We start from the raw sequence: 22,667 nt of genomic DNA, 5'->3' as shown, positions 1-22,667 counted from the left end.
TGTACGCAGACACCAGCCTCGAATCAGGAGTGAACAAAAATACCCTCCACAGAGCCTAAGGGACAGTTACGAGGACACTCGATGACACACACGCACCTGGTCTGGAGACAAGCCTCTAGACCATTGTCCCCGCCTCCCCGCCTCCCCGCCTCATGCTGTCTGACTGAAGGACTGGACTTGCGCTGAGCCCAGGTGAGGGGAGTCCTGGTCTGTGCCTGCACAGCTGCTGACAGCTGACTGAGCTCCAGGTGACACTCACCTCACGCCAACGCCCCACTCCCTCCTCTGCTCTGTCTCCCCCTCCCCCTCCTTCTTCCCCTTCGCTTTCTGCCAGGGGCTCCTCCCAAGCTTCCTGTTCCTCCCAAACTCTGCTCCTGTCAGGAGGCACATGAGGAAACAGAAGCGGCTGTCTTGGGAGAGGCCGCTGAGGAGGAATGAAAACTGCCTGGGATGTGACAGGAGGATGGACGGGGCAGGGGGTGCTCCAAACTCTGGGAGGACTTCCCTGGGGGTCAGATGCCTTCTCTGCTGTCAACCAATAGCTGCCGTTGATTAAACATGTGAATAAATGGGTGGACGGACGGATGGCGGGGTGGATGGACGGGTGCATGGATGGAAAGATGGATGGGTGGATGCATGGATGAGTGGCGGGGCGAGTGGAGAGATGGATGCGGCGGTGGGTGGATGTATGGATTTTATGTTTCTCCCAATTTAAAAGAGTGGGTACCGTGACTATTATATTTCCCCCAGGGAGGATCTCTCAACATTCCTTTTTCCGTGGATTCACACCTTAGAAATGAACAAGTTCAGGAAAGCCTTCTTTGCCCTAGCCTAGACACGCACGCCTGGACATCAGCTCGGCACTGCGAGGGCCTTCAGCACCATCAGGTCCTTCCCAGGCCCCCAGGCAGGGGAGGAAATGCAGACCCGGTGAGGGCAGGGCACGCCCAGGCCCCAGGGCGCTCCTCGCCTCGGAGCCAGCGGTGGCTGCACCTCACCCCTCCCAGACGCTGTGCATCAGGTTGGTCTCCTGGTCCAGGAACACAGTGTAGCAGTCATTCTTCACAGGCACCAGGCGCCTGCCCAAGTGCCTGGCATGTCCCCTGAGCCTGCGGCCAAACTGCGTGGCGCTGGTCACGGTGGCAGCAGCCTCCTGGGTGTCCTCATGGGCCCTCTTGATGGGCCTGATGCTGTAGTGCTGGTAGCTGAGCCCCGGGATCGTGGTCAGCACGTGCAGGTCATGTGCGGGTGGGGTATCCCCTGACTTCTGGACCTGCACGGCCAGCGGGATGGGATGAAATGATGGACGTCAGGATTGGAAGATGCCTCAGTGTCCTTAGTAACCCGCGGCCGCACGCCCACAGGATGGAGTGCCTGCTGCCCGCTGAGGCAGCAGGGTGGTCCATCCCTGGGCTGAGCTGGGTCCCCTCCCTGCACCCTCCCTGCTCAGCAGGACCCAGGCCCAGCCTCCTCTCCCTCCTGCCCCCCTTCTCCTCTGGGGCCTGCAAACCGGCCGCCTTCCTATCCAGCCCTCGCTGCTGTGTCCTGCCCTGAGCCTGTGCTCACACTGTCCCCTCTGTCTGCGGGGCTTCCTTTCTGGAGGGAGCGCCTTTGTCTCTCATTCCTCCAACTTCCCCATGGGGGGAGGTGTTCGGGGTTTCGCTCCTGCCCTTTCCCCATCCCCACATTGTCTGATTAAGGAAGGGGGTCGGAGGAGGACACCGAGGACCTGCAGGGGGGACCCTCACTCTCTAGGGAAAAGGTGCCTCTCTGAGCCCCTCCACCTGGCCTTTCTCTGAACTAAAGCAGCTACACTGTCCCACCGCACACCCCCCACACCTGTGCTGAAGGATTCCCTCCGCCACAGTTACCATCCAGCGAGGGCTGTATTTTCCTACTTTGCTTCCTGCCTGGTTCTCCGGCTAGAACATGAGCCCTGAGGGCAGGCACTTTGTCTCCTTGGTTACTGAAGCTTCTCCAGCACCTACAGTGAGGCCTGACACACAGCAGGGGCTCCAGGGATATCTGAGTGCGTTTACTCTTGGTGGGTACTGCCTGTGGGCGCGGAAGGGGTGCACGTGCTGAGTCTGCTCAAGCCAGCACCCTCTTCTCCCGCGTCCACGGAGGGGAGCTGCTCGCTCCGCCTTCTGGCCCAGCTGAGGGCTGCTGCCCAGGCCCGCGGGTGATCGCAGCACACCTTGACTCTCCGTTCCTGTGTCTGCTCCCTGACCCCCGCGGTGACTCCAGTGTCCAGAGCCCAGCACTCAGCCCAGGCCCAGGCCCAAAATGGGCACTGGAGAGTGTTCCCGGAATGTCTGCCTCACGGCAGCACCTTCTCTGCCTCTCCCCTGGAGGGTTGGCTGGGTGACAGGTAGGTGCCCTCTGGAAGCACCTCCGGCTTCAGGCCCTGGAAGGAGACGGGGACCACACTCTGCCGCTGCCTGTCTGGGTGTCGCAGAGACAGCCCGCCCGTGCCCAGCCCCTGATGCAGCGCCTCTTTCAGTATCTGCTTTAAGACTCCCGACGGCCTTCCCCACACAAAGTGGAAATTCACCAGAATGTATCTATTCCACATGGAGCAGAGGAGGGGGCGCCTCCCGTGCCGCCCAGACCTCCCTGAGACCTTCCAGGGAGAGAACAGAAGAGTCATTTTTGGCCAAATCAGATGCCCAAAGTCAGTCCGCTGGGTGGATCCCAGTGACCCTGGTGGATGCACACCCCAATGACAGTGTTCTCACAGTGACAGTGGGGTTGTCCCCTGTTCACTGTAAAGGCTCCCACTTCTGTGGGTGCCCAGCCCAGAGCAGGTGCCGCAACAGCAGGCGCGCCTCCGGCCGCAGCTCCCGCCCATACCTGCGCAGGCACCGGGCGGCCTGACTCGTCCGTGACGCTGACCTCAGAGAAGCCCACAGTCAGAGTGACGATGGTGGTGACTGTCCAGGCCAGGGGGTTGTAGACCACGGCAAAGAGGCCCCCAGGCTCTGGGCCTGCACACAGAGGCAAGGCTTTATTGCTGCCATCTGACTCACTCGGCACACCTGCGTGCCCAGGGAAGCTGAGAAACAGGCAGGTGAGGCCGGCCCTGCAGGGTCCGGGGGAGAGGGACAGGCAGACACGTGGTGCCCACGCACGCAGCGCCCCAGTCTGTTCGTCCTGCCGCCCTGGCCTCCAGGCAGGGGAGGTGGGAAGGGAGCTCAGTGTCCCTCTGGAAGCTCAGGGTCCATGGGCGCCTCACGCATCTCTCCCTGTCAGCCCCACTTCACTGGTGAGGACACCAAGGCCCAGAGGGGTAGAGTCACCTGCCCAAGGTGGCCCAGCTCCTAGGGCCTGGCTCCAAAGCTTTGAGCGCTTGGCATTCAAGGAGTGGGGAATTCTCTGGAGCCTGGAGGGTCAAGTTCAGTCACCTAGCTCAGCACTGGAGGCCCCCGCGAAGTGGGTCTGAATTCCGTTTCTGTTCCATCCCGCACCCCATGTGCCCTAAGCACATCCACGTCCAATGACCCCCAGGTCCCTGAGCACACCACACGGTTCCAGCCCCCAGCCCCGCCCGGCAGCTCCGGGGCTGCGATGCCCTTCTGGTGTCTCCACCTCCCCCTTGCTCGGGGGAGCCGCCCTTGTGAGCTCAGGGGGATGGAGTGGCCCCCCGGCAGGGAGTCCGACCCCAGTTCTAGCTCTCTTTCTGAGACTGTCTGTCCTTGGATCCTCGTCTCTGCGGACAGTGTCCTGTCACCTGCACCCCTGGTCCCCCGGGCCCTTCCCGAGTCCGAAGCTAGGATGGGATTGTACCCAGACCCTGAGGGGAAGGAAGAGCAGGTCAGGTGAACAGTGAGGCCAGAGGGGAGCTGCACAGTGTCCGAGAGCGGCCTGGGAGTGGAGTCCTGGGGAAGGTGCAGCCACCTTCGGGACAAAAAATCTCGTGCACTTGTGGGGAGACCAGCGTGTCCTTGTTTGCCCAGGACTCTCTGGGGTGAATCCCCTCAGCGCCAAGCAAACGGGTGCGAGGAACCGCTCCCCACAGGTGAAACCCTCAGATCAAAGGGGCTGGTGCAGTGGCAGCCCTGCCACGATCTGCGCCCAGGCTGAGCTCAGGAGCCAGTGCTGGGAGCCAGGCTGGGCCAGGTCCCTGAGGACACCTGCATCCTCTCTGCAACGCTGGGCAGCGCAGGCCTAAGGGTCCGCACCCTACCTGTGTGACCCTGGGCAGGTCCGTATCCCTCTGTCTGTGCGTGTCCTCAGCTATAAAGTGAGGGCGGTAACAGCTCCAGCTTCAGAGATGCGTGAGTCAGCACATTAAATTCTGCATGAGGAGTGCTGAGCAGATGCCAGGCCCTGTTAGCACTGTTCCTGCCTCTAACTGTCACACCAGCCCTCCCTCAGTCACAAAGAGGAAACAGAGCCTCCGAGAAGTGAGTCCCCTGCCCAAGCGCACAGCCAGGTTAGGGGCCACAGCTGCGATGGAGACCCAGAGTCTGAAGCTCAGGCGGTCTGGACCCCTCCCCGGCCCCCAGGAACTCTTCTCAGGAAAGGACAGAGCCCCTGCCCGACCACCGCGTCCACCTCAGGGGCCTCGCTTACCTGAGTGGGCTGGGGTCCTGTCCTGGGTGATGGTGGCCATCAGCTTGTGCACACCCTGCACCCCTGCGCTCAGATGTTCCACTAACATGTCTGTCACGTTGGGGGTGTGAGTCCCAGTGATGCCGTCGTGGTGCTGGACCTGCAGCCCCCGGCCAAGCAGGGGAGGAGTGGGGTCAGGGCCTGCCTCTGCCGAGCACCTACTATCCTGGCACCCGCTGGGCACTGGCTCTCATCCTGCTTGCCAGCTGCTGGTGGAGAAGGTGGGGTTCCCCACCCTTTACAAAAGAGGAAGCTGAAGTCAGAGAGGCTGATGAACTTGCCCAACGTTTTCTGACCTTGTGGAAACCCACTTCGGAGTCCTTGACCTTGGGCAGAAAACAGACTTCTGCAGGGCACCCACCCCCGCTTCATCTCCATGACCCAGTCTGCCCGTAAGTGCTGCTAGCCTGCTCCACCGCTCCACACATAACCCTGGCACTTGTCTCCACTGTGTAAGGATAGGATTAACTCCTCTTCACAGAGGAGAAACTGAGGCTCCATGAAGGGAAGCCACGATTCCGCCCACTGTGAGGGACACTAAAGTCAATCCACTTCACCCCACACAGTGACTGGTTCTGCCAGCAATTCCTTTTAGGTAACACGAATGTCATGGCCCGTGTAACTCAATTCTCATTGTGTGATGAGACCAGATACAGGACTTCTTGGGTCTCAGTTTCCCCATCTGTACAGTGGGGTCAAATAGAGGCAGAAATTTATGAACAACTTCCTTTGTGGCAGCCACCGAGGCCAGAGGCTTATGTGCATTACCACATTTAATTGCCACCCTCACTGATTTTCATTATACAAGCATGGAATTAGGGCTCAGAGAAGGAAAGCCACCCGCCTGGGGCCCAGAAGTGAGCTGTCAAATCCAGGGAGGAATGTTGGACACCAGTGCTTCTCCACTTTGCCCTTGAATCTGGCTCTAAAGCTTGTTGACTCCACCAGGTGGACACCGGCAGACCATGGTCCTGGCCTTGGCCCAGCGGCTTCATGCACGGGCCTCGTGACCCAAGGAGACCTCAGTGCTCTCATCTGTAAAGTGGACTCTAGTGACCGGGGCCTGGGAGGATCTGTGACCTTGGGAGGGGAAGTGCACCGCCCAGGGGGTTCCAATCCTGTGCTGTGGCCGAGACGCGGGCGTTACCTCCGAGACTGCCCAGCGCAGCTGCTGGAGCCGCTTCAGGGCCCAGGCTGGGTCCAGGAACCGGTGGGGAGCCGGCCACATGCAGCGTGTGAACATGGACTCCCCGGCATACAACAGAGCGCTGGCTCGCCTCGCCAGGCCTTTCAGCCCGCTTCGGGACGTGTAGAATCCGGTCCAGGACTTTAACAGTTCTGGGAGAGGAAGGCCAGCAGTGACTGTCAGGTCCTGCCTGCGGAGCCCCCAAGCCCTGGTCCAGAAGGAAGATGGGATCAGAGATGGTAGATTCCTACCACGTCACTCAGGGTGGCAGCCCAGGGTGGGTACTGATCTCATGTTTCTACCTCAGCCAGGCCAGCAGCAGCCCAGGAGCCCTGCAGGGCTGGGGCAGGTGGGAGGGTCAGGCCGGCCTGGGGCAGGCCTGGGGAGGCCTGGGAGCTGAAGGGCTGGGATGGGGACAAGAAAGCCCAGTGTGCACCTGGGACCCTGGGGCGGCCTTGTGAGCAAAGGGCCCGGAGGATCTCAGGGGAGGAGAGTGAGATGAGGGTGAGGAGGGCAGGACCCCGAGGAGGCCCCGCTGTGTGACTTCGAGGGGAAAGGGCCCCTGGACAGGCCTGCAGGGTCCCTCTGGCAGCCCAGCGAGGAGGGCTGGGCGGGGTGGGAGAGATAAGGGAGCCCAGTGGCCACCGTCCTGACGCTGAACTGAGAGCACAAGGCAGGGATGGGAGGAGGGAGGCTGAGCACCCCTGGGGCCAGGCTGTGTCCCAGCAGGTGGTCTGGTGTTCCCTCCTGTTGCCTCCTCCTGCCTCCTCCTGGGGCTGGGCTGGGCCTCCATTCCCTGTTCTTTCCCCACAGGACCTGGGTCAGACCATGATGGGTAGTCACTTGGTCTGGGAAAGGCCACAGGCTGTGGGGCCAGGTGCACGGGTCCTCCCCAGCTCCTCCCCAGGCCTAGAGTGTCCATGTCAGACAGAGACCTGCACAGCCTTGGCTCTGAGCAGGCACCAGTCTGCCAAAGCCACTCACGATCCCGCTGCCCTCAGATCAGGACCCAAGCCTCCTCCGTGCTGTCCAGTCTCTGTGTAGATGGTGCCTCCTCCAGGGAGCAGCCCGGTAGCCCCGCCCACCCCGCCACCCACAGGGCTTCTCCGCAGCCCCTCCCACCTGGGTGTAGCCACTCCCACCCAGACGTAACTCCTCCTGTCTCAACGTAGCCCTGCCCACATCGTTGCACCCCCTCCCACCTCAGGTGTAACCAGGCCCACGTGGAGGTTTCCACTCCCACCTTGACCGGCACCCCGCCCACTAGACGGAGCCCCTCCCACCTCTGCCAGAAGTCAGCCTTCCCCAGACTGCTTTATCCAATGGGGAGTGTCCTGAGAGCTATGTAGCTCCCTCTTCCCACCGCTCACATGAGAGGCCGAGGCCCAAGAGGCACAACCAACCCAGGTCTGGGGGAGTCAGAACAACACTCGGGGAGGAACCAGCCCTGAGCTGGGGGCCCTTCCTGGTGTCTCTTTGAAGGGGAAGAAAATGAGGAGCCATCATCAGGGTGCCGCTCAGACCTCCTGAGAACTCACTTCACTGATGAGGGAACGGGGGCTCAGGAAAGTGACATCACTTAAACCCAAAGCCACCCAGCGCCTGAGAGGAGGAGCTGTGATCCAAACCCAGGTGAGCTTCTCAATCACCGCCTGGGGCCAGCCCTCCTGAGGCACTGTGCCTGCTGGTCGGTGAGGGAAGGCAGGGCAGAGGTCTTGGACATTCTCGGCTCCAGGTTCCCTGGCCCGTTGGTGCATGTTAAGCTAGTGGATGCCCCTGTAAGCCTGGGTTTCCCACATGTCCCGTGAGCATAGACACACATCTTCACTCTTCCTTCCAAAACCACTCCTTCAGGTGAGTGAGCTCAGCATGGAAGCCAGTGCTGGGCAAAGCTGGCTGGGATGTGGGGGCTGCATTCGGATCTTGGGCTGTCCTTGATTATGGTACTCTGTCCCCATTTCACCCCCACTCCCACCCCCTTGAATCCCCTTGGCTTTTCCTTATGTGCAAAGTCGAAGTAGGACTAGAAGGGTCCTTCAAGGCTCTGTTTTTTTTAATGCAATAAAGATGTTAGATGGCTCAACAAATTGGCCAACATCATCCCTGCTGATTCTCTTAGACAAGACTTGGTGGAGTGTTGGGGGTGCTGGCTTGCAGACAGAGGTCTGCAGGGATCTCAACGTGGAGGGGCAGGTGGTGATAGGCCTGGGAGGGGTGGCAATGGTGTGCTGCCTTCAACGCACCTCAGGGCCTGAGCAAGCTTCCTCAGGAGGGCCTGCACAGATCGTGTCCAGGAAGGGACCTGATACCACCAGACAGTGATGATGTCATAATTATTAACATTTACATCTGCTGAGCCCTTCCTGTGGGTCAGACACTAGGCTAAGAGCTCTTCTTGTCTCATTTCATGTTTATACTCGATGGACTAAGCACCGTTAATATCCCTGTTTTCCTGAGATAGGATGGTTCCACGACATGCACGTAGCCATGCAGTAAGTTCACTGTAAGAGCTTTCGTGTTTTAGGCTGTGCTGTCTGTATCCAAAATGGCCCTGGCCCCCAGGACACAGGATTGAGGGAAACAAGCCCCAAATAACTGTATGTTAATTGAAGAAAACTGGGGCCCTTGGGTTAGGAGGAGCCAACTGAACTAGGCTTAATATCAAGAAAGGCTTCCTGTAGGAGGTGACACTACAAGATAAGTAGGACTTTTGCAGGAAGAGAAGGTGTGAGGAGGGTATTGCTGGAAGGTACTACTGCAGTGAAAGGCACAGAGACAGGAACCTGCTGTGTGTGTGGACAACAGTGAGAGGTGTAGTGTGCTGGGAACCAGGCTGTGTGTCTAGGTGGGTCTGGGAGGTGGGGGTAAGGCCTGTCTCTGCCTCAGGGCTCCAAGCAGGGCTGATGAGACACTGATGGGTGAGGCCTCTTACCTCGCTGGCACCAAATCACCACCCCAACTCCCAGAGGCTCATACCTGAGGAATAGGGCAGGAAGTCTTGGTGGTTGTGGACTTGCCATGAAACATTATGTGCGTAAACAGCTTGGAAGTAGCCACCCAGTGTGGCATACTCTATCGAGACACTGAAGCGGGATGTGCGGCTGTTGATATAGTCCAGCAGAAGGTCCATGTTGACAAATTGCTCTGAGGCGTTGAAGAACTGCCTGTCACATCCCTGTAGGTGGGGGAACAGGGGCAACGCCCTGCATTTCTGGGAGCAGAGCCCAGTCTAAGCAGGGTAAGAGCCTCCCTACCACCAATAACCACCCTTCCCTTCTCCATGGTGGGCAACAAGCTCCCAAACCAGCTCCCAGGCTCTATCATGTGGGTATTTTTCTCTGTCTTTCTGTTTGTCTGTCTGTTTCTCTCTTTATAATGTTTTACATTATATCCCCTGTATTTGTTTCTTACATTTGCAAGTTTGTACCTCTTCACTATCTTCTCCCATTCTCCAATGCCCTCAACCCCACCTACAGCAACCACAAATCTGACCTCTTTTTCTGAGTTTTTAAAAAAAAATCACATGTAATTGTGATCATACAGCTTTTTACTTTGTGTCTCATTGATTACACATCCTGACCGTTCCTTAAAGCCCATTGATACATCTAATTAATAATGATGTTTATTATAATAAGATAATAACTATGAATAAAAGTGAGAATAGCTTGCTTAAATGTACTGACCTAAATCTCATCCTCAAAAAAGTAGTCAGAGTCAAAATTGATAAATTCCTTGAAATATATATTATATTAACATTGAATCATGAATAAGTAGAAAATGTGAACAGATGAATTACTAGTAAAAAAAATTGAGCCATATTCAGAAACTTCCCAAGAAACATAAGATCATTTTCACTGGTGATTTCTATCAAACATTGAAAGGGAATTAATACAATTCTTCTCAGTCACTCTTTTCAAAAAAAAAAAGAAGAAGAAGAAGAAGAAGAAGAAGAGGATGGAACACTTATAATATAATTTTAAAAGGCCAACTTTACCTTGATACCAAATCAGACAAGTAAGTCTCAAGAAAGAAAATTATAGGTCAGTTTCCCTGCTGAAGAGAAATTCCAACATTTTCAACAACCATTAACAGAACAAATCCAACAATACAAAGAAAACAATGTTACACCATGATCAAATGGGATTTATTCCAGGAATGCAAGGATGGTTCAACATCCACTGCATTAACTAAATGGAAGATAAAAATTATATGGTCATCTCAACAGATGCAGAAAAAGCATTTGCCAAAATTCAACTCCATTGTTGATAAAAACTCTCATTCAAATGGAAATAAAGGGAATGTACCTCAACATAATATAGGCCGTCTGTGATAAGCCCACCTCTGACCTCATAACTAATGATGAGAACTTGGAATCTATTCCTCAAAGATCAGGAAAAAGACAAGGATGCTCACACTTAGCCCTTTTATTTAGCGTGATATTATAAAGCATGACCATAGCAATTAAGAGAGGGGAAAAAAGGGCATGAAATTGGAACAGAAGAAATAAAACTGTCACTATTGGCAGCTAAAATGATATTACATGTGTAAAACTCTATGTAAAGTTTAGAATTAATAAATTCAGCAAAGTCACAAGATAAAAAAATCAATACACATAATCATTTGTTGATTAGTGTTTCTATACCAGAATAACTATTAGAAAGTGAATGAAGAAAACAGCACAAAATCACTGTTGATTAGCATTTCTATACATGAATAGCTATCGGAAAGAGAATGAAGAAAACACTCCCGTTTGTAATTGCATCAAAAAGTAAAATACTAGGAATATATTTAACCAAGTAGGGAAAGACCTATACACTGAAAAGTATGACAGTGATTATAGAAGTTGAAGAAGTCACAAATAAGTGGGAAAATATGCTGTACTCATGAATGAAAGAATTAATATCGAGAAAATGTCCACATTATCCAAAGTAACCTACAGATTCATTGCAATCCCTGTTAAAATTCCAATGACATTTTTCGCAGTAATAGAACAACTAATCCTAAAATTTGTTGGAACTACAAAAGATCCCGAATAGTCAACATGATCTTCACAAAGAAGACAACACTGGAAGCATCAAAACCAGGATGTCAAACTATATGACTTGAAGCTATAGTAATCAAAGGGTCTGGTATTGGCAAAAACCAGACACACAGATCAGGGAAATAGAACGGAGAGTTCAGAAAAAAGGTCACGGGTATATGGTAGCTATTTTACAGCCAAGAATATAAAACGGGAAAGGGACATTATCCACAATAAGTGGTGTCAGGGACACTGGATAGCCTCATGAATAGAATGAAACTCTAAGACCAGGAAAAGATGAACTCAAATGAGTTAAAGCCTTGAATATAACACCTGAAACTATAAAACTTATAGAAGAAAACATTCATGGTAAGCTCATGGTCTTCAGTCATGATGATGATATTTTGGATTTGACACCAAATGCAAAGGCAGCATAAGGAATACCAAACAAGTGGAACTGTATCAAAATAAAAGCTTCTGCACAAGAAAGAAAATTCAACAAAATAAGGAGACAGTCTACCAAACAGGAGAAAATATTTGCAAATCATAAATTTGGAAAAAGTTGACGTCTAAATATGTAAAGAACTCATACAACTCAGTAGTCAAAATACAAGCAACTTGGGTTCAGAATGGGCAAAGGACCTGAACAGACATTTTTCTAAAGAAGATATAGATATGCCAGCAGACACAGGAAGGAAAAGTTGCTTACCATCACTAACCATCAGGGAAATGCAAGTCAAACCCACAGTGGGATACCACCTCATACCTACCAGAATGGCTATTGTCAAGAGACAAGAAGGAAGTGTTGGTGCAGATGAGGCGAAAAGAAAACTTCCCTGCACTGTTGGACTGAGTGTAAGCTGATACAGCCACTATGGAAAACAGTGTGAAGGTTCCTAGAGAAATTAAGAATAGAGCTGCCGTATGACTGCTCCAGCAACCCCACTTTTGTGTATGTATCCAAGAGAACAAAAACACTAACTTGAAAAGATGTCTGCAGCCCCATGTCCATTGCAGCATTATTTACAACAGCCAAGACATGGAGTCAACCTATGTGTTCAGTGGATGAAAGGATAAAGAAAATGTGGTATATGTATTCAACAAATTGCTATTCAGCCAGGCAAAGCAGGAAATTCTTCCATTTGCAACAACATGGATGAAACTTGAGGGCATTATGCTGGGTGAAATAAGTCAGACAGTGAAAGGTGAATACCATGTGATCTCAATTACATGTAAAATTTAAAAAAATGGAAATAACATGAAATATAAGCTCACGCATAGAGAGAAGAGATTGGTGGCTGCCAGAGGTGAGGGGTCGTTGGTGTGCAAAATGGCTGATGGTGGTCAAAATGTACAGTTTCCACCTATAAAATAAGGAAGTCACGGGATGTAGTGTGCAGGTCGGTGACTCGGTTAGTAACACTGTATTGTATATTTGAGAGTTGCTAAAGGAGAAGGTCTTAAAAGTTTTCATCAGAAGAAAAAATTCTGTAACTGTGTGTGTTGATGGATGCCAACTAGACACATTGTGGTGATCATTTTGCAATATATACACATAAGGAACCATTAGGTTGTATATCTGTAACGAATATGATGTTATATGTTAGTTATAAGTCAATATGAAAAAAGAGAGAGCTGCAACACAAAGAAAAAAATTCCCCCAAACAGTCGCAGGTGCTGTGTCCACCTTGATGAAAGCTGATTTTGGAAAAATACGTAGAATATAATTATAGTGAGAATATGGGTAAGAGGCAGCGCTCACAGGAGGCAGTCTTAATTTAGACTGAGCTGAAATCATGGGCCTCAATAAAGTTGTTCAAATGCATTGCATGTGTACCCCAAATCTTGACCCCCAACCTAACGCCCAGCCATCTCTGATCGCATATGCCAAAACCTGCAATCCTGGTCGACAGATGTTTTGCAGAGGTGATGTCTGTCTGACTCTCATGGGCAGAACAGGATAAGAACGAAGAAAGTGCCCTTTAGGTTTTGACCCGTCAGCCAGGCACATTGAGTCCTACCAGCGGCTACCATGGGAACTTCAGAATCTAGTGGCTCGCAGGCCGACTAAAGGGAAAAATTACTCATAAGATGTCTTCTTATCATCTTTCTTGGGAACTTTGTTATGAGCTCACCACAAAAGCTGACGAGCATAGATAGCACGGTAAACTACTGAACTTCCCGGTCACAGGGGACAGACCCCCGGGCTCAGGCCTGAAGCAGCCCCAGAGGAGCTGCCTGGTTCCCAGTCAAGGGCCGTGGTCAGAGTGTGGAGAAGGCTATGACTGGGTCTCACGGGGGCCGCAGCCGTGCTCAAAGCCAGCGGCCCCAGGATAACACACTGAGCAGGCAAGCCCAAACCTACAGAACCCGTAGCAGCCCACTTGGACAGTCCTCCTAGTGCGTCAGAAATGGGAGGTCGTTTGTGACACTTTGCGACCTTTTAGGTAGGAATCTTTGTTTCCTCTGGCAAATATCACCTTCCATCGTGAACTGCTGAGAAATTAGATATTTCATGTTTCGTTTCTTTGTTGCCTATATATATTTTCAATTATGCCTCAAGCCGCAGATAAAATAATGGTGATGAAGCTTACCTGACCGGAGCTGCACAAAATTCTGCTTTCCTTAGCTGCCCTTCTAAGTAGCTGTGTGGCCTCAGGAAGATTCCTTAACCTCTCTGGTTCTCAGTCCCTGCATCTGCAATGGTTTACCACAGTGCCCACCCCCTACCCCCTGGGGCAGATTAAACGTATGAGACACATACATCCCGTAGAACAGTGCCTGGTGCACAGAGGGGGCTCCATAAACCTTCACTATGACGACAATGATGACTTGGTGTCAGGCACTGTCCCCCGCGGTTGCCTCTCCCACCTGATTCCAATCAAGCCCATGAAGCGGGTCGTGTCATCATCCCCTTTTTACAGATGAGGAAACGGAGGCTCAGAGGTTCTAAGTCTCACAGCTATTGAGCAGGGAGCCAGGATTCGGGCCCAGGCCTCTGCTCCCAGCATTGTGAAGGTAAAAGCAGGCGAGAGCTGATTAGAACCTGGAGGCCAGCTTGGGTGAGGCTGCATGTCAGGTGGGAGAGTGGGGGTGATCCAGGGAGGGAAAGGGGCTGGTAGCAGGGTGAGGGCTCGGGGTTGCAGGGAAGGAGGACTGTGCCGGGGCTAGGATGGCTGCCTGACCCGCTGCCTGGACGGAGCCTGGCCTGGTTAGAGCTGGACCCGAGTCTAGGGTGGTCCTAGGTGCAGGGTGGGACCCATCACAGCTGTCCCCGTGCAGAGTTGCAGAACAAGGCCCCGGGACCACACCTTACCCAGGGCCAGAGGACGTGCGGTGTCCGGAACCAGGCGGCCCGTTCAAATATGTTGTTCAACATGTCCATAGCGTAGGATTCAATGTTGGTCTTAGTGACAGGCGTGTCCTTCGAGGGGTACATTCCATCCTTGGGAGGGTCTGGGAAGACAGCTTCTCCGTCCCAGTAAAACCCTTTACTGAGAGAGAGAGGAATTTTAGGGGGGTTCTTGCCCTGGCAAGGGGGGTCTCCTGGGGTCCGGGAGGACAGGCAGGGCTCAGGGAGGCCACAGTGTACCTTGAGCCTGTGGACCCTCACTCAGAGCCTCCTCTCCCATCAGTGCAGTGGGCAGAACAGTGCTGGGCAGATGAGGGCTTTGGGCACAGAAGGTGCCACGTTTTACCCTTTCACCATTGTGACCTTGGGCACGTCACCCACGGGGCCAGCATTTCGTCATCCATCGTGTGGAGCCCACCACAGTGGGCCCCCTTCCCGCGTTCACCACGGGGATGGTGGGATTCTTTTGATCACTACTTCCTTGTCACCTCCCTGCCCACCAGATCCAGATCCAGGGATCCTAAGCAGGGCTGGGTGAGGGTGAGGCGGGGCAGGCACTGGCCTTGGGCACAAACTTTCAGGGGTGCAAAAATCTCAGTTGTCAACATGCTGGTATTTTAACAATATTTTAAAAACCAGACGAAATGCCAAAAACGTCATGACAAACATAAGATCAAATTTTCACATAAAGACAGACAATCCTCAGGCTTCACCACGGCTCAGGAGGCACGGACCCCAGCAATGAGCCGCGGGGGTCTGGGCAGCCCCAGGTCGGGTCTTCGGTGCCTCATGCCGGGCAGCATACGGGTGACACGGAGGGACCCTTGGCCAGCCTTCAGGAGTGACCTGAACCTTCGAACCTGACTTTGAACCTCCCTGAACCCTAGTCTCATGATGGTAAAATGTACTGAAGAATGTTAGGAGGAGTAAACGAAAAATCACTGAAGGAAAACAGGGAGAAACAGTGCCTGGCGCAGAGCGGGGCCCGATAGGCAGACCCGGACGTGCGTCCCGGCCGCTTCTCTCCGCTGCCCCTTCACCCCGCCTGCCAGCCTCCCCCATTCACGGAGGGGGTCCCGCTGTCCGTGGCCTCACAGGTACAAAGGGGCAGAGTGGGACTGACCCAGGGCCCTCCAGCCGGACAGCCCCCAGGAGGGCTGCCCCCCTGACATGGGGCTTGGAGCTGTCCCCGAGCCCAGCGCTGCTGCCCCGCAGCTGCCACCCCGGGACTGGGGCTGGGGGTCTAGGCCTCAGTTGCCCTTTCTGTAAGATGGGCGCCCAGCGTGCCTCCCTCAGGGGTGGCCGTGAGAGACATGGCGGAGGGGACGCAGGGGGAGAGCTTGGGACAGGGCCTGGCCCAAGGCAGGTGCTCACGAGCAGTAGCCGTGTGTGTCCAGGACGTGTGTGAAGATTTCCTGCTGTGCCGACAGGGACGGGGACCCCCGCCACACGAACTGCAGCGCCTGCAAACCCAGAGGGAGCAGAGTGAGGGCCAAGGGGCCACCCCGCTGCCCCGCTCCCCCTCCCCAGTGCCTGCTGCGTCTCTGGCTGCCCGCCCCCTGCTCCCCTCTCAGTGGTTCACGGACAAGGTCTCCCTCGGCTGCCTCCTCATCCAGGTGCCCCCGACCTCACAGAGCCACAGCGGGCCCAGGAATTTGCCCTCCAGAAGGTGACAGCCTGCTCTCCCCACCCCTCCTCAGGGCAGGGCTCTCTGCCAGGGCCTGCCAGCCATGCTCTCTCTACCTCTGCTTGAATCCCCCCTGACACGGGGTGCTCATCACCTCTCTCTAGGAGTACAGTCCGTTGTTCAGGTTCTGATGGTTAGAAAGTGCTAGGCTTACAAAGCAGGGATCAAATCCTGCTTCTGTGAGCACCAGCTCCGGCTCCACACACGGGTCCCCGACTCCTCTGTGACTTGGTCTCTGCACGTGAACCCTGGGGGAGCCACACGAGCTCACAGGGTTCCCCGCAGGGGAGGCGCGCTGCCGCTGGGAGCGAGGGCGCGTTCAGCGTGGCGCTCGGGGGGCACACAGAGAAGTTTGCTTCCCTTGCTCACCTAGAGCCCAGGCCCCTTTTGCTAACGCCTGCTGGCCAGGCTACCTTTGCTCCCCAGAAACTCACTACCAGGGTGACCCGGACAGAATTCATATGTTGGGGTCTTATTTTCCCATCTGGAAAATAGGATAATTACAGCAAGTTGATTATGGGCGAATGGCACGCTGAAGTCCTAACTCCCACCTCATGTGACCTCATTTTAAAATGAAGTCTTTAGAGAGGTAACTGAGGTAAAATGGGGGCCTTAGTGTGGGCTCTGGTCCCGTATGACTGGGGTCCCCATTAAAGGAGAATGTTGGACCCAGACAGCACAGGGGAAGGTGATGACAGGACACGGGGGACGTCGGCAGTCTCCAGGCCAAGGCCACCTGAGGCCACCAGAAGCAGACAGAGGCCCAGACCCCCCTTCCCGAACACCCTCAGGAGGTGCATGGCCCCGTCCCGGGCTGATCTCGGGTTTCTGGCCTCCAGACCTGTGAGCAGCACGTTTCTGCTGCTCGAAGCCCCCAGTTTGCGGCAGGAAACGAATACACCATGTCCCAGGGGTGCTGGCAGGACTAAAGGACACCAGGAGCCCAGCGGCTCCCACCAGGCCCAGCACTTGGTGGGGGGAAGGCAGCGTCTGCTGTGGGTGTTTGGTGTCACCATCTAGTCCCTAACAGCTGCGCTCGCCCCCAAAGAGTGGCCGTGTCCCAGGTGCCCTGAGCCCCGCCCTCCTCCTCTCTGCACCCAGCACGGTTTACTGAGAGCAGGTCTGCTCTGGTCCCTTCGGCGCCTCAAGCCTGGAGGGTGAAGGGGACATAGAGCAGGAGACTCCAAGCCGGGTCTGCAGCTCAGCCAGGTCCAGCCACGCAGGAGGGGAAGAGTCACACACGGCGCAGGGCACAGCAGAGCAATGATGGGCCTGGGACATCCCGTGGCATAAGGGCCCCCAAGTATCCCAGGTGCTCTGGAGAAGGGCAGGGGCTCTGAGATGCACTGGACAAAGTAGGGGCGAAGCAGGGGTGAGCTGGCAGCAGCAGATGTGGGGCACCACTCACCTGGTCCTGCTGCATGGCCTCCTTCAGGTCATAGTCGATCCGGGAGATGACGTGGGCGTTGAAGCCCGCCAGGGCAAATAGGGTGGGGGTCGTGGCAGATGCTCCAAATGGGTCGACCTGCCAGGAGAACCTAGGCCGGACCCCAAATGTTTCGTAGAGAAACCCGTGTCCTTCTGCAAAGAGATAAGCCTCGCTGGTGACAGGAGTGTGGCCCCTCACCCCCTGACTCCCCCAGGGCCCCCTGCCCTTCTACGGGGCTGCAGTGCCCTCTTCCGGCCAAGCAGGGTCTTGCTGCAGTGGGTGCTAATACAGGGGCTCCATCCCAGAATAGTCCGACCTTCCACTCATTCATTCATGATTAACGAGCCACAGCAAGGAGCGAGATGTCAGGGACATGGCTGCAGAGAGAAAGCCCTAGACTTGATAAGCCACTGATTAAAGTTCGTTCGCCAGTCTTTCCCCAGATATAATCTTCTGAATGGCCCAAGAGCTGGTGACAACCGCCTGCATTTTCAGGAGAGAAAACAAAGACTCAGAGAGCACAAGTAGCTGGTGTCAATTGAAACTACCTTCCACTGGTGATCTCCCCAGGCTGGGACGCCAGCTGGGACCTAGAAGATTCCATGGTTCTGGGACAGAGACATGCTCAGATCTATGAACAAGTTTCAGCGAGAAATGAGGCGACTGCTGGGTGGTCAGGGTGGGCCTGAGGCTGATTCGGGGTCTGGTTCACAGAGGAGGCGAGGAAGGTGAACCAGCCAGCTGGACTTGGGGTGGGGCTCCGAGCCCTTGGGGACCAGTGGGAGCAGCAGAGGGAGTGCGGGAAGCAGAGGAGACCAAGAAGGAGCTGCTGGAGAGAAGGGGGAGGAACTGGGGTCAGGGCTCTGAGATGAGGGAGGGGATGGTCAATAGGTCACACTGAGGCGGTCAGTTAGCTGTGCAGGGCACACCCTCAGCAGATGCGCGGCGAGAGGAGGGCAGTCATGATGGCTGCTGACTCAGTGACCCCGAATTCCTCACTCACAGAATCTTCATTTTGTTCAGGGGACGCTGACCTAGGCCCAAGGGATGAACTGTCTCTGGTCTTAGTGGTCATGGCAAGCTCATTTCCCTCTGCCAGAATATTGCTCTCAGTCTTTGTGGAAACTAGATGTGGTCATGGAGCATGGTTACAGACAAAACAGATGTGTGGGTTAAGGCTGCTTGGGTTTCAGGGCAATATTTCCCACCTTAAATAAGACGAGGTCAGTAAGAAAGCCCACATTCTGCCCTTTTCCTTCTTTGACTGTGAAAGAATAGGTTCATGCTGACCGGAGCTGTGGCAGCTGTTCTGTGATCACACGGGAGAGGATATGAGGATGTGAGAAACATCAGTGGGCTGCAGCATCAGTCCACAAACCATTTCCCTTCTTTGTAAGTAAATAGTAAATATCCTAGAGACTCAAGTCACTGTTCTCAGGTTTTCTGGACCCCAGGAGAAATTATCCCTGAGACCCAAATGAACAGGTGATTAATGAATGAAACAGCCCACTGTCCCCCAAGATACATTCTCCCCTTGCCTTTTAGTAACAGAACCAGACACTCCCTATAATTTTGGCAGGATAATAAGCTTCTAGCTAGAGACTGTGTTCCCAGCCTTTCTTGGAAAATATACCAAGTACTTAGGTTCTGGTCCATGGATGTGAGCACAAATGATGAGTGTAATTTCTGGGTCACCTTTGGAAAGATGCAGCCTGCTGTCTTCCCACCGTTCTTTCCCCATTTCCTGCTGGGATGACGTTTCACTGGGGCGAGCGACCTTCAGTCACGCAAGGAGGGCGAGACGCACTGTGAGATGGCAGAGCGAAGGGAAGCAGCTTGGACGCTTGGATCGCTCTGTGGAGCAGAGCCACCCAGTGGCCAGAACAGGCTGCACTTGCCGAATTTTCCCCACGAGACAAAGAACCGTCCCTTTTGTTGGATCACAGTCACTTGGTCACGGTCAAAGTAGTTTAGCCAGTGTTCTAATGAGCACAATGACCAGGTCAAGATTTACTTGGCTAGTGAGTGGAGGGCGGGGCCAGAGTACAGTGGCCGGGGTGACAGAGGGACAAGGGGACATAGCAATTGTGGTCGCTGCCTCAGCTGGGGAGGCCTGCTCCCCTCCTTCCCAGGAGAATGTTAGGCAAGGTTTCATACTTCCGGGGAGGAGTCACAGAGAAGAAGCAAGAGGTAGAACCGGGGTGACAACCAAGGAGAGAGGGCATTACTAGTATTGGGGGGAAGGCGTCTGAGGGACATGGCCCAGAGCTCGGGCTGAAATAAGCCAGGACAGCAGGCCCGTCACAGGATAGTGTCCGCTGTGGACACCCGGAGCCAGAGGAGGACAGCACCCACCCCCCGCTGCCACGCCCACCAGCACTCGCGTTGGCAGAAGTCGGGCTGAGCCTTAGTGGCCCAGAGAAGAATCAGACTGCAGTCACTGCCAGACACGACCTGTAGTTTTGGGGTGAAGAGGGGAGGTGATAGGGTCCTGAGGGTCCAAATGGAAGGTTCCTGGACCATGAGACTCTTCAGCTGAGTCTGAGATGAGCTGCTCAGGTATAAACAAGAGGGACCTGGTGCCTGAAGGCACAGGAGGCATTGTTGTTGAAGCAGATCAGGGGCCTCAGGAGGCAGAAGGCTGGGGAGGAGGCCAGGAGCTGAGTCCTGACGCTGCATTAAGCAGCCTGGGGATTTCACATAAAGAAACTTAAAGATTCCCATCACGTTCCCACTTATATCCAGAAAGAAGGCAGCAGAAACTCACATAAGGGTGCGACCACAGATTAAAGGAGTGAAGGGAGAGCGCATGTAAAGAAGATCCTTAGAAAACATCCAATGCTATCTTGATGCTTTACCCAGGGGTTACCTGGGGTTACTGTTCAGTGGAGTGACAAGGGGGCTAGAGCTTCAGTCACATTCAAGAGTTACTCCTGGCTCATCCATGGACCCTTCGCCCTTCTTTTCGTCTCAGTCTCAGTATCCCTTTTGCAAAATGAACTGAGAACAATGATGCCACCTCCCCATCCTGCCTTTACGGGTGGGTGAAGTGCCACTTATGAAAAACATTTGTGAAATGGAGAGGAATGTTCCCTGAGTGCAAGTGTGCCTGGTGATGGTGAGGAGGAGATGTTGATGATACTGTTGGTGATGGTGGTGGTGCTGGTGCTGGTGCTATTGATAGTGGTAATGGTGGAGGTGATAGTGATCGACCTTCAGTAGGTTGCAATGTTTACGTAGGGTTTTTGGTGGTGATGGATGAAGTGGTGGTGATGGATGAAGTGGTGGTGAAGGTGGCAGTGACGGAAGTGAGGGAGGTGATTATGTTTGTGGTGGTGATGGCGGTGGTAGTGGTGATGATAGCGGTGAGGATGGTAGAGGTGGTGATGAAATGTTTAGATGCTGGTGATGTGGGTGGTGGTGGTTATGGTGATGGTGGTAGATTTGGCATTGAAGTTTTGATGTTGGTGATGGTGGTGGTGTTGAGATGATGGTTGTGGTGATGGAACTGATAGGGGTGATGTTGGTGGTCCCTCTTTTGGTGGTGGAGTTAATGATGATGGTAGTGGATGAGTTGGTGGTGGTGCTGATGGTGAAGGTGATGCAGAAAGTGATGGTGTTGTCAGTGGTAGTGAAGATGATGTTGAAGGTGATGTGGTTTACATGGTAGATAGGTTGCAGAGGTGTGATGGTGGCTGAAGTGGTGGTGGTTGTGGCGGCGGCAATGGTGTTGGAGGTGATGATGGCAGTGATAGTGGTGGTGTCTGTGGTGGTCCTTGTTTTGGTGGAAGTAGTAATGATGTGTTGGAGGTGATGATGATGGTGATGGAGGTGGTGGCGGCTGTGGTGTTGGAGGTGATGGTGGTGGTGTGGTGGTGTGCTGGTGTGGATGTGGAAGTTGAGGCGGTGATGGTGGTGTTAGTAATCACGGGGGTGGTGGTGGTTGTTGGTAGACTAGGTGGTGCTGTTGGAGGTGGTAGTGTCCCTGGAGGTGATGCAGATGATGGTGGCGGTGGTAATCATGGTGAGGTGCTGGAGGTGCTGGAGGCAGTGGTATTGGTGGAGGGTTTGCTGGGTGGGGTGATGGCAGGATAGCCTCTAAACATCACTGAGCATTTACTAGGTAACCATACACTGTACTCAGTGTGCTCCATTATAATTGTCTCAATTTTATCTTCATATAAACCCTTTGAGGCAGGTTTTACCTCCTTATCAAACTCACTTTATAGAGGAGAAACCTGAGTCTCTATGTAGTTCCATCTCTTGCCAAGGGTCACAGGGTTGGGAATTAGAACCTGGGATATAGCCAGGCCATCTTGTCTAGAAGCCACACCCCTGAGCCCTGCACCCAAGGGCACAGGCATGAGTATGGCACCAGCCAATCACTGCACTTACTGGTCACAGTCTCCTGCTGTGAGGGGAAGATGGAGCCCAGAACTGGGGCTCAGACACCCAGCCCAGCCCAAGGAGGGAGACAAGGAGTCCCGGGTCTGGGGAAGGGTAATCGAACCTGTGAGCTGTAGGATCTGGTCATCAAAGTGGGTCACGGCCTCATCATGCATGACCTGGCCTCCGAGGACAAACTCCAGGCGTCCTTGGGCCAGGAGCTGGTGGACCTTGGTGTTGCGGGCAGAGAGGAAAATCCAGATTACAGCCCCCAAGTCTGGTTGTGTTCACTGGGTACATGTCTCCAGTGTCTTACGGTCCTTCCTTCAAACTCCGCACTCATCTACATTTATTCTGAAAAAGCAGGACACGGTCCTGGTCCCCAGTGTGTCCAGTATCCGGAACAGTACCTGGCCCCTGGCTGTTCCTTCATCGAAAATATATAAAAATAAGCATTTTACATTTTTGCTCTGAAATAATTTCAAACTTGTGAAAAATTTGCAAGAATTGTTCAGAGAGCACCCATAAATCCTTTCCCAAGATTATCTTGTTGTTAATAGTTTTTACCTATTTCTCTTATCTCTTCCCCATCTCTTTACGTTCATAGTATGCTTTTTCTAAACCACTTGAAAGTAAAAGTTAACAATAACATGCCTTTATCTTCACAGTTCAGTATGTGTTTGACAAGAACAAGATCATTCTTCCTGTTCCATAATTCTCCAAATCTGGAAATTAATAATGCTACTGTCAAATTCACGGTATTCATGAATTTCCTGAGCCTTCTTTTTCATTCCTGTGATTAATAAATTTGAGGATTAAGGCTACTTATTTTGTAGAACGTCCTTCAGTTTGCATTTGTCACAACTGGATGACAAGCAATTGAGTTTGGGGGTGTCCATGTAAAGAAGTGAGGACCATCCACTGGACACCATGGAGAGTCACGCTTTAAATCAGAATATCTGGCATGGAGTCCAACTTGTCTCATACAAGCTC

The 22,667-nt window shown here is 53.5% G+C and overlaps 1 protein-coding gene and 1 long non-coding RNA gene across 2 annotated transcripts in view; one reads left to right on the top strand and one right to left on the bottom strand.

Moving 5' to 3' along the window:
• Positions 1-22,667, bottom strand: part of LOC140688097 (epididymis-specific alpha-mannosidase-like) — a 35,030-nt gene that overhangs the window by 10,610 nt on the left and 1,753 nt on the right. Inside the window, exons 3-11 of the mRNA XM_072946521.1 lie at positions 21,799-21,904; positions 17,268-17,440; positions 15,547-15,635; positions 14,137-14,314; positions 8,777-8,975; positions 5,762-5,952; positions 4,576-4,714; positions 2,854-2,987; positions 999-1,273 (exon numbers count right to left, since the gene is read on the bottom strand). Coding sequence (XP_072802622.1) covers positions 999-1,273; positions 2,854-2,987; positions 4,576-4,714; positions 5,762-5,952; positions 8,777-8,975; positions 14,137-14,314; positions 15,547-15,635; positions 17,268-17,440; positions 21,799-21,904 — 1,484 coding nt within the window. The remainder of the gene's footprint in view (positions 1-998; positions 1,274-2,853; positions 2,988-4,575; positions 4,715-5,761; positions 5,953-8,776; positions 8,976-14,136; positions 14,315-15,546; positions 15,636-17,267; positions 17,441-21,798; positions 21,905-22,667) is intronic.
• Positions 8,204-22,430, top strand: LOC140688103 (uncharacterized). The gene is made up of 3 exons (XR_012062843.1): positions 8,204-8,292; positions 18,562-18,680; positions 22,343-22,430. It is a non-coding gene; the product is annotated as an uncharacterized lncRNA (long non-coding RNA).

Source organism: Vicugna pacos, chromosome 2, assembly GCF_048564905.1.
Source record: "Vicugna pacos chromosome 2, VicPac4, whole genome shotgun sequence".
Lineage (NCBI taxonomy): Eukaryota > Metazoa > Chordata > Mammalia > Artiodactyla > Camelidae > Vicugna > Vicugna pacos.
This window is presented reverse-complemented; position numbering and strand designations above follow the sequence as displayed.